Source organism: Seriola lalandi, unplaced genomic scaffold, assembly GCF_002814215.2.
Source record: "Seriola lalandi dorsalis isolate HSWRI2012SDOR001 ecotype SW California unplaced genomic scaffold, Sedor1 jcf7180002054569, whole genome shotgun sequence".
Lineage (NCBI taxonomy): Eukaryota > Metazoa > Chordata > Actinopteri > Carangiformes > Carangidae > Seriola > Seriola lalandi.
In genome coordinates, this window is record NW_019525122.1 from 1,083,712 (window position 1) to 1,096,350 (window position 12,639).

The window sequence follows — 12,639 nt, forward strand, 5'->3', positions numbered from 1 at the left end:
TTTACAGACAGTCTATGGTTCTGGCCTCATGCACTATTCCTCCTCACCACCAGGGGTCAGGCTGTGTGGACCGGACTGTGTTGCCATGGGGTGTTTATGCCTGTAGCTTACAACCCACTTACCACGCAGATAAGACATTTCATGTAGGTTTGAGATCATTAGAATTGTGCTTATTGTTGTGGATGGTATGAGTTTAGCGCTGGATTTGTTCCGCAGACTGTACGCTTCATGACAGACAGAAACCGGGACGACAGAGGTGACGTCATCAACGCTCGACCCGGTGCCCCGGAAGCGACTTTGTTGCGAATGAGCGACTGGTTTTCACTCATCAAGTGACATACGGTTTGGATAGTTTATCAAAACAAGAATAGTAATCGAGGCCGAACTGAACATTGTAACCGACATGTTTTACCACGTAAGTGTGTGTTATTTTTCCTTTAAGAGCCGGTTATTAGCAATGACCGGATATTTTGTTTATAAATGTTTGCCTATCGTGATCGCTGCTTCGTTAGCAGCGCTAAACAAAACTTCTCCAGATAAGTTTTTGTTTTGCTGATATGCAGTAACTCTTGTTTTCCTGGTCTTTAATCGCCATCACCGCAGGACCACGTTCATAATCATTGAAACAGTAATATATCTGTATGCAGTCGCTAACAATGGAAACGTTGTCTTATAATGCACGCACTATTTGGTGTTCACAGATTTCCTTGGAGCATGAAATCTTGCTACACCCGAGGTACTTTGGTCCGAACCTCCTCAACACCGTGAAGCAGAAGCTTTTCACAGAAGTGGAGGGTACCTGCACTGGAAAGTGAGTGGCTTCGTGCAAGACTCAATTCAGTGCACAACATCAATTCAATTATATCATTTGACTGGACAGTGTTAATCTACCATTTTGTTGACATGTAAAGTATTAGGTTGGATCAGATGCTGCTAAAGTTCAATGAACCCCAACCCAAATCAAACGCATGTGTACACACTTTCAGAAATAAACAAATAGCCACTTCCCTCTATTCTGGAATTAATTGCCTACCTGCTATTTTAGAACTTGTTATAATGTTTGTCATAATGTGTTTAATGACTTTGAAAACTGAAGTTTAACTTTAGTAATATTGAATCTTTCGGACCAACGGCCATAACATTTTGCGTAAGACTCTTGACTGACTTAAATTAAAAAATAAAACATTCAAAAACCAAAGGCACTAGATCAGGGTTGTGGCCTCTTTTAAGTTATCATGACAATATCAAATGCATAACAAATACTTTAATTTTACATTCATGTTCCCGCATGCAAAGCTTGACGTATACATGTTAATAATTTATCTCTTTCAGGTATGGCTTCGTCATTGCAGTCACCACCATTGACAACATTGGGGCAGGTGTAATTCAGCCAGGCAGAGGGTTTGTCCTGTACCCAGTGAAATACAAGGCCATTGTGTTTCGGCCATTTAAAGGGGAAGTGGTGGACGCTGTGGTCACTCAGGTTAACAAGGTGAGGTACAGTATAGTGCAGGTTTATCAGCCACTCTAGAGAATTTCTAAGCTTTAATGTCATTTTTAATATGATGAGGGCATTTTAATTCCCACTGTGGACTGTCTCAAAAGCCATCCCTTCACCCCTCCATGCTGTTATCTGACACTGATGTTGCATTGCTTGATAACCTTTTGTAATGTGTAAAATGTGCACATTTACTTCTGAAAAATCTGTACAGTATTATATAGTATTATGGCTAAAACTCCTGTTTTCCCATCTTTTCTGACCAATCAGTTAGTAAAAAAATAAAACGATACGCATCGTGATATCAGTTATATTAATTATAATGATAACTTTGTATGCCATTATTTTGACCAGGATAATTACTCTGGTACATGCCTAAGATTAATGGACTTCTTCATTGTTGAAGCACACAAATTTAACTTTATCATAGTAAATGTAAATGCTGAGCTATTTGAGTTAAGAGTTAATGCCTCTGTAGTGGATGATGTTTTAAATATGAAGTGATGAACCACTTTTGTGCCTTTTATTTAAATGATATTTTTCCGTGTTTCTTGCAGGTTGGATTGTTCACCGAAATTGGTCCCATGTCTTGCTTCATCTCTCGCCATGTGAGTCAGTGTAACATCTGTAGTTGTTGACTGAATTGGTTGTCTTTGATACATGTTTAGATTTATATTTGTTATCGTATTTCTCACAAGAAACATTCTTTTTGCAGTCCATCCCCTCAGAAATGGAGTTTGACCCCAATTCTAATCCTCCTTGTTATAAGACAGTTGATGAGGTAAGAATATTCAGTGTTGTTTGTCATTACCAGCTGCTAGATAGAAAAATTTACCATATGACACAAAAGTGTGTAACAAAATAAATGCCATTTTCAGCTGAAAACAATCTCCTCTCTTAGGCTTCTGAAATTAAACTTTTAGAATTAAATGTTTACATGTAAAAAATTCAGGTAATGATAGTTACACTGGTGTTAAAGAAGGTATTTTTCAGGAAATGTAAGCGATCGTGACTGGAACATCAAGCATTCTGTATGCCAAGTATCTGCAGTGCTGCTCACTGTTGTTTTCCTCCTATCACTTTACTGTTGTTGAGTCTTGCATTTAAGAATGTTTTCTTCTCTTCTTTTCAAGGACATTGTAATCCAGCAAGACGATGAGATCCGGCTGAAAATTGTGGGAACACGAGTGGACAAGAATGACATTGTAAGTGTTTTTGTTCCTTTTAAAATAATAATATTTCATCTTGCCACAGGAAAAAATAACAAGAAAGGATATGTGACTATATCTCAGGTGTTACATAGTAGTTTATGGAAAAGACACACTGTATGCTAATTTACAGTAAGTTAAAAACTTTTCCTTTGTTTTCCAGTTTGCTATTGGATCTCTCATGGATGATTATCTGGGTGAGTATTATACCACAGCATATTGTCACACAGGTGGTAGATATGCTCATTCGATGGGCATGAATCGATAAAATGCCTTGTATTATGTAAAATTACTCTGCACAATAAGGACAACATGATTCATAGTGTCACAATACAGGCTTTTTATTGTTTCAGTTTGGTTACTGTGGTTGCAATAGCACATATGTAGGCACCCTGTAGGTTGAATATATTAATTTTTTTTTTTTTAACTGATCATTGCCCTCAACTTTTATTTACAGGTCTTGTGAGCTGATTCAACCCAGAGGTTTCACATTACATGGGACATTTTATGTAGTAGCCTATTTCTTTCTTGGTTAAAATTGATATTTTTCTACACAGATTGATTTTGTTGGTGACAGGTGGTGAAGCCCCATAGATACATTGTTTTGTCGTTATGCTGTACAGTCTTTATTTGTTTGTATTGGAAGTAGTGCAAAAGAAAATTTTCTTGTAATCAGAAATAATTCATATGCTTAATTTTCAGTTTTTTCGTTGAATTCGTAATTTTGATCTCAACTATATATTGATTGTTTTTGTATGAGGACTGTAATAAAATATTTTATTTGTTCTTATATTCTTGTATCTTCCTATTTTAAGTATCACGGTGTGTTAATTTGATTTTACTTTGACTTAAAATAGATTCAATGTGCTGTAACTGTACGCCATCTTTAGTTAATATTAATACATTTTAAAATCAGATCAGATGTGTTGAAATCGGCTGAAATGTGGCAAAGCATCACCCCGCCGGTACAAAACATTCGGCGAAATGTGAACGCGGAAATTTTACGGGCGCGCACGTCTTGTGGCCGTAAATACGTCAGAGGAGCGCGCCCTCGTTCTTTCTTTCTCTCGTCCTGAAGATGGCGGCAGGGGTGAGTAAGATGGAGAGATGGCTAGTGATGTTGCTCTGTTTAAACTTTCCTGGCGTAATCCGATGAAAATCAGTCCCATCTGCACCTTTACTGAGTACCTTTGCATGTGAACAACGCTTTGTGTCTGTTAGGTAGATGTTAGAGGGTTTATTTTCAAAGAATTTCATTCAGTGTTCATATTAACTGAGGTTAGCTTTTGCTATCCTGACGTTGCATTGAAAGTGAATGACGCCCCTTTGCTGGCCCAGTCTTGTGCCACGTTACCTTAGCTATTTTCATCCTGTTAAAAGTTACACCTTGGACCTTTTGTCCAGATTTTTAGCGCCTGTAATTACGGCTATTGTTAAATGTTACGCGAACTAAGACTCCTGTTATACTGCCGGTAAAGATAGCTAGTTAGCATTTAAAGCGAGCTAGTAGCCACGTGAATATTTCAGTTTTTGCTCGTAGTTTGTTACCAAACGTACATTTGTCATTGGTAACCTGCTTTTATTAGTTAAATCTGTGGACGTATCCCAGCTTCACCCTGTTACCCTTCCTAGCTAGGGGGTTTTAAATGGTCAACCAGCTGGATTTGGATGGCATCATTCATCTTTTACCTCGTAACTGAAAGAGGATGTGCTTTGTTGAAACATTGAGAGATCACTATGAGAACATCCTTAGGTCAACACAGTATGCAGTTACCTTGTTAGCAAATTGTGATTTTATGTATGTTCAAATTAATTTTAATGCTTTTAATTGTATAATACTTTTTTGTGTTCTCTTCCTTTCAGACTCTGTTCACATACCCAGAGAACTGGCGGGCCTTCAAGGCCCAGATTGCAGCCCAGTACAGTGGTGCTCGCCTCAAAGTTGCCAGCAACCCCCCTGCCTTCACCTTCGGGCAGACAAACCGTACTCCTGCCTTCCTCAATAACTTCCCTCTGGGCAAGGTTAGTGCAACTACTTAAATGGGATTGCACCAGTTTTGCAAATGTATCTGCAGTCGACTTGAAGAACCTCCTTTTCTACTGTAGGGCTTGTGGCGATGTTGGCAACGAATGTGGTCAAAACAGTTGCTGCAATTATTTTAAAATTTATTGTTAAATGTAATTATTTAAGAACACCATTGTAACCAAAGAATCTGCTCATGCACATTACTGATTCATTCTCTGGATAAAAATATAACTAAATCCCACTGTTTGCAGGTACCTGCCTACCAGGGAGATGACGGCTTCTGTCTGTTTGAGAGTAATGCCATTGCTCACTACTGTAAGTTGCATTCACTAATAACTAAATGGTTAGTGCCTTATGCACTCTGGCTGTTCATCAAAAAGGTCTACATTTATAGTCTTAAAGGAAGTAGAGTTTATACCACTTGGCCAAACAGACGGCTTCTTCGTTAGGGCTTAAATGTTTATCACAGATGTAGAGTTTGTGGTGACATACATAATTTGTGTCAGCAAAACATTAATTCAGTCTCTTTTTTTTTTTTTAATTTTTTTATTTATTTATTTTTTTTTTATTTTATTTTTTTTTAGAGGAGCTCTCTCATGACAGACATTTAGACTGTTAATTTTGGAGTTCAGCCAAACCTGTGAAACGGCATGATCAGCATTGGGTCCCTACCTAAATGGATCAAAACTGTTAAACTTTTTGGACAAATCAAATGTTTCACATTCTTCACACCTTTCTGCCAGAATTTTTACTCGACTGCATTTGTAACTGCAATTCAATGCAAGTGTTTCAAGACAGTACATTAATGTTGAAATAGAGTTTATCCCATGAAAACCCACTTACTGTATGTGTTCAGCACACAAAATGTGGACTGGCTCTGTAACTTTGACTTTTTTCTTCAAAAAACATTTTTCTATCTTTTAACAACAGTGAGCAATGATGCCCTGCGTGGCGCCACTCCCCAGGCTGCAGCCGAGGTGCTGCAGTGGGTGAGCTTTGCTGACTCAGAGATCATCCCTCCAGCCAGCGCTTGGGTCTTCCCCACTCTGGGAATCATGCAGTTCAACAAGCAGGTGTGCAGCTCAGCATTTTCTGGCCAAGCAAAAGACTTAAATTACTATTTTGTCGCTGTGTTGGAACGTTGGTGCCAGTTGGCCATAGTACAACACCCTCTTGTGACTTAGCGCTTGACTACAGACTTTAAATATTGTGCATCCCCTCATAGTCATTATTTATTTATTTATTTTTTATTTTTATTTTTTTTCCCTCTGTCGAACTGTCCAGGCCACGGAGCAGGCCAAGGAGGATGTGAAGAAAGCCCTCACAGTACTGAACCAACACCTGAATACCCGTACCTTTCTTGTGGGAGAGAGGATCAGCCTTGCTGACATCACTGTGGTCTGCTCCATGCTCTGGCTCTACAAACAGGTTTGACATACACACAGCAAATAAGTTACATGAACAGCCACATACTCAATAGTCATTAATTTTGACATTTCTTGGACCAACTTTTGATCTATGAAAAGTTATTTTTGCTAAGATGCTCTCCAAAAGACTAACACATCTTTGTACCCTTCAGGTCCTTGAACCTTCTTTCCGTCAGCCATACCCCAACGTGACCCGCTGGTTTGTCACCTGTGTCAACCAGCCCCAGTTCAAGGCTGTCCTTGGAGAGGTCAAGCTGTGTGACAAGATGGCCCAGTTTGATGGTATGTTGATGGCAATGAGATCAGAAGTGGTCATTCAGCACATTGATGTCATTTGAAGGGTGAAATTAGTACTCCCCCTTTGTTGCTGAATTCTTTATTGTTCAGCTGAATGATCTATAATAGATGTGTAATAAAATAGCTGCAGCCTTATTTATTTTAACACTTCTGCTAACTTTGTCAAATTGCTTGTAATATTTTACAATTTATTTCCAAAGTATTTGCCAGAGTGGTCTCAGAGGGTGCAAAACTAAAGCCGGATAAATGGAACATTTAACAGAAAACATGTTGTCCATTGTTTTGTTCTCTTTGACCAGCCAAGAAGTTTGCTGAGATGCAGCCCAAAAAAGAGACCCCTGCTAAGAAAGAGAAGGGAGGAAAAGAGGCAGCCAAGCCCCAGGAGAAAAAAGAAAAGAAAAAGGAAGAGAAGAAGCCTGCACCAGAGGAGGAGATGGACGACTGTGATGCCGTTTTGGCTGCAGAGCCCAAAACCAAGGACCCCTTTGCACACCTGCCTAAGAGGTAAATGTCTAGAGGCATTTCTTATCTGTAGTATCCGTTTTGGTATGCAGTTTCATTAATGTCATTTAGAAATTGTCATGTGTAGTTAACAATTTAGATGTTTGAACAGGAGTGGTCAACAACATGGAATGGAGGGTCAATAGTATGCAGGAATTATTCCAACTGATCACCTCAGCATGATCACCTCTTAGTACCTCTTTCTATTTTACAGTTCTAATTAGTGGGTGGAGGCAGTTGACTCCATGGCACATTTGGGGCATTTGATGGCGCATTGAATCATTCATGGTCAGGATGTTTAGTCTACAGAAAATTTGTTGGTCAGTAACAGACCTCTGCAGCAATTGGAGAAACTTCCCTTGTTGGGGAAAGCAGATGGTCCCCTGTCATTGGGCAAGGCAGTGTCCAGTCATGGCACCCAGTCTTAATCTGACAGGGGAAGAGAAACTTGAGACCACATTCATCCCAGTCATCTCTGTTTCAGTGAGCAAAAGGCTGGTTCATGCTGTGGCCACAAATTCAACTTGGAGCTTTATTGTTGATATTGGTATTGAAAGATGAAGTATAGTGTAGATATTTCTTTGTCACCAGCCAAAAAAAAAAAATATATATATATGTGTGTGTGTGTATATATGTGTGTGTGTGTGTGTGTGTGTGTGTGTATGTATATATATATATATATATATATATATACACACACACACATACGAAGAATTGTGGTGGGACATGAAAAGTTAATTGAGCATTTAGATCACATTTTTTTTAGTTAAGTCCACCTGCAACATCTTATTTTTCTCCTATCTACATGTTCAGACAGCAGACATGCATGACCCAAATCTGTCTCCGCTTTTTTTTTTTTTTTAAGCACATTCGTCATGGACGAGTTCAAGAGGAAGTACTCCAACGAGGACACCCTGACAGTAGCCCTTCCCCACTTCTGGGAGCACTTTGACCGTGAGGGGTACTCCATCTGGTATGGCCAGTACAAATACCCCGAGGAGCTTACACTTACCTTCAAGAGCTGCAACCTTATCACAGGTGAGACTCAGCAGCAGCCCCTTTACCGAGCTTATTGATCTAAAGGGGATGACTTTAGGGGTTCTATAGTGTATTGATGTCATTTTTGTGAAGGCACAGTTCATACTTTTCAGTCCTACGTATTTATCTGGAACAACAGTCGCTCAGTTGTTGGAATGAAACTTCAGAAACGGATTTAATTTTGGCCTTGGCCCTACTTGTTATGGGGGTTTCCTGGGTCATGCATTGGCATGAATTTCCTCCATTTAAGGTTTGTTCCCATGGTCCAAAAACAAGTTTTTATCAGAGAAGATTCAGCTCATATTTTAATGTGACCTCAAGAGTTAGTAGGCCTTTTAGGAAACTTTCATGTGGCTTTGAAAAGTAGGCAGGTACTGATTAAATATGAATGTATTGGATAGATCTTTATTTAGAAATAATGGCTTACATCATATTCATACATTTTAAAGATTGCATGTGCTATGCTTAAACATTTTAAAGCCTCAGCTGCTTCTGAGGTTGCAACATAAGTTTTCAGTTCTCAAGATATCCATGGTTGCTCTAAAGTTCTTACAATTAAGATGTGATTTCCAGATCGTTTTTTTGAAATGAGACATCTTTTGTTAAAGAAAACTCAATGCTGTGTACAATATGTGCTGTTAAAATGCACAGTATTTGTTGGGTAGAAATAGGCCTGCACTATAATTGGGAGTCATCCCTGTGTGGGGTAAGCAGTGTGTGTCCCCTGTCATTGGGCAAGGCAGTGTCCATTCATGGCACCAAGTCTTAATCTGATGGGGGAAGAGAAACTAGAGACCACATTCATCCCAGTCATCTCCGTTTCAGTGAGCAATAGGCTGGTTCATGCTGTGGTCACAGTAAAACAAGACTCGTATTGAAATACTGAAGTGTTACTCTAAGACAGAAGTGAGCAGCAGGTATTTTAGTTTGAGCCTTCTTTTTTCTTCTTGGCTATTTATGAAGGTGGGCATGTAGTTGCTGTGGATCATCTATAAATATTTTCTTCGAGTTAGGCATTGAGTGAAGTGTTTTACAACAAACATGGATGAAACGTATGGCATTGTTCAGTGTTGCTACCAAACTGTGTGTTGTGGATGTTTGATTGTTCATTGATAAAATACCCACCATGTGTCAAATGCCTTCCTTGTTCTTCAGGTATGTTCCAGCGCTTGGACAAACTCAGAAAGAATGCCTTTGCAAGCGTCATCTTGTTTGGCACCAACAACGACAGCAGCATCTCTGGCATCTGGATCTTCAGAGGCCAGGATCTGGCCTTCACTGTAAGTATTTAAGTATGAACACATTTTCCATGGTGTTCTCACTTCGTATGAACCCCACCCTGGAGCATTTACTGCCTTTTTTGACAAACTAATTTATTTCCTGAGAGATTAAATGATTGGATTCTCATTATTTCCAGGTTAGTGGATTGTCCCCTGTCATTGGGCAAGGCAGTGTCCAATCATGGCACCAAGTCTTAATCTGACAGGGGAAGAGAAACTTGAGACCACATTCATCCCAGTCATCTCTGTTTCAGTGAGCAATAGGCTGGTTCATGCTGTGGCCACATTAAACAATGTCAAAAACTTGCAGTAGAAATTCTAGATGTAGGTTGAGTTTTCTGCACTGCTGTAGTTTGGACTTTATTTACTGGCTAAATTTTTTGCAGCTCAAATTGGAATTGAGTTGTTTGAGAAAATTAGTCTTGAAATTTAACATTCAGACTTTTGAGACACACTGTAGTTTACATGATCTGCATTTGACTGCACACATTTTATGGTCCAAGTATTCCCTGCTGGATAAACTGCATTGAGTAATCTATCATCTGATAATCAGTGGTGGTTGTACATTATCAGCTCATCAAAGTTGAGGGTAATTCCCTTCCATTCAAATAAGGAATTGTTTAATTTCTCCCCCAGCTGTCTGAAGACTGGCAGATCGACTATGAATCATACGATTGGCGCAAGCTGAATCCAGACAGCGAGGAGTGCAAGACCATGGTAAAGGAGTACTTTGCCTGGGAGGGAGACTTCAAGCACGTGGGTAAAGCCTTCAACCAGGGCAAGGTCTTCAAGTGAGAGGGCTCTGGGGACAGTATGAACAAAAGCACTCTGCGCCTATGCTCTCCAAAATGTAAAACCTACAGACTTTCAGCCACCACGTGCTTACTTAACTGCAAAAATGACTTGGAATGACGGTGTTAAAAGACGAGTGAATTGTCTGTGGCCCCAAACTGGTTTTTTGTTGTTTTGACCTGCAAAATAAAGCATTTTCCACCATGCCAACTATGGGATTTGATGTCTGTTGTATGGCTTCAGTCTAAATGTGTTTTTAAAGTGTTGAGTGTCTGGTGTCTTTTGGTTTTTAGAGTGTTAACCCATCAATAAATGCATTTGCATTTCCCTAAATCCTTGGTTATAACCATGCTGCTGCTATATGAGTGTATTGAATACACTGACGTCACTGTTATATGGTACAACAGTGCACACTTCTGACCACACCCAACAGTAGTGCTGGGTGTGGCTGGAGGTATCAGATTTGAAACTTTCAGCCAGAAGGGGTCAGTGAAATAATGCTTTTTAACTTGGTATCAAGTTACTCTAATAGTCACTACAGGCATTTTCTGTACCATTTATACTGTTGACTTGGAATTGGTTAATGCATCTATGAAATATTTTTGATCTAAGAATTAAATTGGTCCCTGTCAGCTGTTATTCCTAAACTGTAGGTTTTAGGTCCAGCTGGTTATGCAGTGTTATCTAACACCTGCAGAGGGCAGGCAAAGACTTGTCACTGGGAAACTGAACGGCTTGTTGAATGACGAGCATCCAACAGCAGGAGAGAGAAAGAAAATGACTGGGCTAAGCTTCGTGGTTTGCTCAAACTAAAATAAAATTGTAGTCTGCTTTTAAAGTTTGAGCTCTTGTAATATTTCTTGTGCTTCCCCAAGGAGTGGAAGTCTGGAACAAATCAAGTAGCATCCAGCTGGATGCCCCTTGAAATGTCATCTACAAGGCCCTGGGCCATAAACACAAAACTTTTTCAGTTTAACTTTCTCTTGAGTAAAATTTAACTTGCGTGTTAGTTTTATGACACATGAAATGAGAAAAGCCTGCACACTGACTCAAAACTAAAATTCTTTAAAAACAATGTTGCTATGCTGGTCATATAATTTTTAAATTTATCCTCATTTAACTTTATAAAGACAAATTCATACAATGTATTTTAAATGCACAGTATCTGAGAATGAATTAATTTACTTGACGTGACAGACGGATATAAAAATCTTTTGTATGATTTGACCACACCCCACTCAAATGGAGAAATGCCATGTTTCGGAGCCTACTTCTGCAAGTTGGTATCATTAAAGAAGAAAAAACTTTCCATTAAAGGGGATAGACCGTGTTAATGCAGTTTTTTTGTCTTATGTCAGCCTGCAGCTTAAAACATTTCCTTTCTTTTATATTGATTGAGGAAAATGTTTATGACGCTTCATGTGAATTGTGTCTGTACAAGGTAGAGTTAATGTTGGACTGTGAAGACAAAGCACTTGATTTAATCGGACACACCCAACTCTATGAAAGTTGTTGTTGACCGTTCCCACACCTGCAAACAAACTTATCCTTTCAATTCTGCCATAACTGATTTCTTTGTTTAGTGCTTCATTGTTTGTTGTACATACAGTAGCTATGGGCAAAATAGGACACCTGGCCCAGCCCATATAATGTCTATTGATATTCTAATTATGAAGTCACTTCATTTTGAATTCAGTTTGGAAATGTTCAGTAATGTATTTAGCATAATCAACCTTTGTTTCAACACACAATATGTTCACTTCATAAGATTAAAAAAATCTTAGGTGGATCTCTTTTTGTCTGTGACACACAGGCTCACACTCACACACATGAGAGATGCACAAGAGGGGAATCTCATCCCAGAGTGAGTCAGATGTGTCATATTTTCCAGCTTACTAAGCGTGATTCAAGATCATTTTGGCGCAACCATCTTCCACCATAGTGTTGAATCAGGGAGGCCATTTTAGTTTGTTCTGTGGTCTCATGGAAATCAGAAAATGGAAATCTTCCCATAACAGCAAAGTGCACAAGTCCTTGAACACATGACTCACCCATCCTGTGGATCGTAGTGGAAGAGGGCTGTAACTTGAACAAATAGCTTTGACTTCACCCGCAGTATCGCGGCAGTTACAACACTGCAGATGGGTAATCCTTGGATTGCTGAAGGAGTGGCGTTACAAAAGCCATTTCATCTTGCAATCAAATATGATATTAATGTGAGCAGAACACACACAGCTGTAAGGCTCTTGGGGCAAGTTCCCTACGCAAAAGAAGTGAGTATTAAGTCCATAAAATGTTCTGGTCCTTATTTGTGTTTAGTAACTGCAGAATAAAAAAAAAGCTAAACTAAATTAAAACACATGAACAATATGCCGGTCTTATGCCAACAGCAACATTTTCTCTCCCAGCCCTGCCAACCTTCCTCCCCCTGGTCTTTATTTCGCTGTTGGCTGCACACACACACATACACACACACACACACATACACACACATACACTACTTTTTCCTTCCCCTCTCTCGATCCTTGGTCCCTGGACATCTTTTTTTCTGTGTCCGTTTCAGGGAGGGGGT

General features: G+C 39.3%; 2 protein-coding genes across 2 annotated transcripts; both read left to right on the forward strand.

Moving 5' to 3' along the window:
* The first annotated feature begins 255 nt into the window (after nt 1-255).
* Nucleotides 256-3,496, forward strand: polr2g (RNA polymerase II subunit G). Its single transcript, XM_023416778.2, has 8 exons — nt 256-415; nt 702-811; nt 1,333-1,492; nt 2,056-2,106; nt 2,214-2,279; nt 2,632-2,703; nt 2,870-2,903; nt 3,164-3,496. Exons 1-8 carry the CDS (start codon nt 404-406, stop codon nt 3,175-3,177), a joined length of 519 nt encoding a protein of 172 aa, XP_023272546.1. The 5' UTR covers nt 256-403; the 3' UTR covers nt 3,178-3,496.
* Nucleotides 3,497-3,706: 210 nt separating this feature from the next.
* Nucleotides 3,707-10,277, forward strand: eef1g (eukaryotic translation elongation factor 1 gamma). The gene is made up of 10 exons (XM_023416717.2): nt 3,707-3,796; nt 4,570-4,728; nt 4,984-5,047; nt 5,663-5,805; nt 6,017-6,160; nt 6,312-6,441; nt 6,756-6,960; nt 7,823-7,995; nt 9,151-9,275; nt 9,912-10,277. Exons 1-10 carry the CDS (start codon nt 3,785-3,787, stop codon nt 10,068-10,070), a joined length of 1,314 nt encoding a protein of 437 aa, XP_023272485.1. The 5' UTR covers nt 3,707-3,784; the 3' UTR covers nt 10,071-10,277.
* The last annotated feature ends 2,362 nt before the right edge of the window (nt 10,278-12,639 follow it).

Bases quoted from the DNA above. Each gene is read 5' to 3' on its own strand.
- polr2g (XM_023416778.2), top strand. The intron at 1,493-2,055 runs GTGAGGTACAGT...TGTTTCTTGCAG, and splicing joins TGGTCACTCAGGTTAACAAG to GTTGGATTGTTCACCGAAAT. The intron at 2,280-2,631 runs GTAAGAATATTC...CTTCTTTTCAAG, and splicing joins GTTATAAGACAGTTGATGAG to GACATTGTAATCCAGCAAGA.
- eef1g (XM_023416717.2), top strand. The intron at 5,048-5,662 runs GTAAGTTGCATT...TTTTAACAACAG, and splicing joins TAATGCCATTGCTCACTACT to TGAGCAATGATGCCCTGCGT. The intron at 5,806-6,016 runs GTGTGCAGCTCA...CGAACTGTCCAG, and splicing joins TCATGCAGTTCAACAAGCAG to GCCACGGAGCAGGCCAAGGA.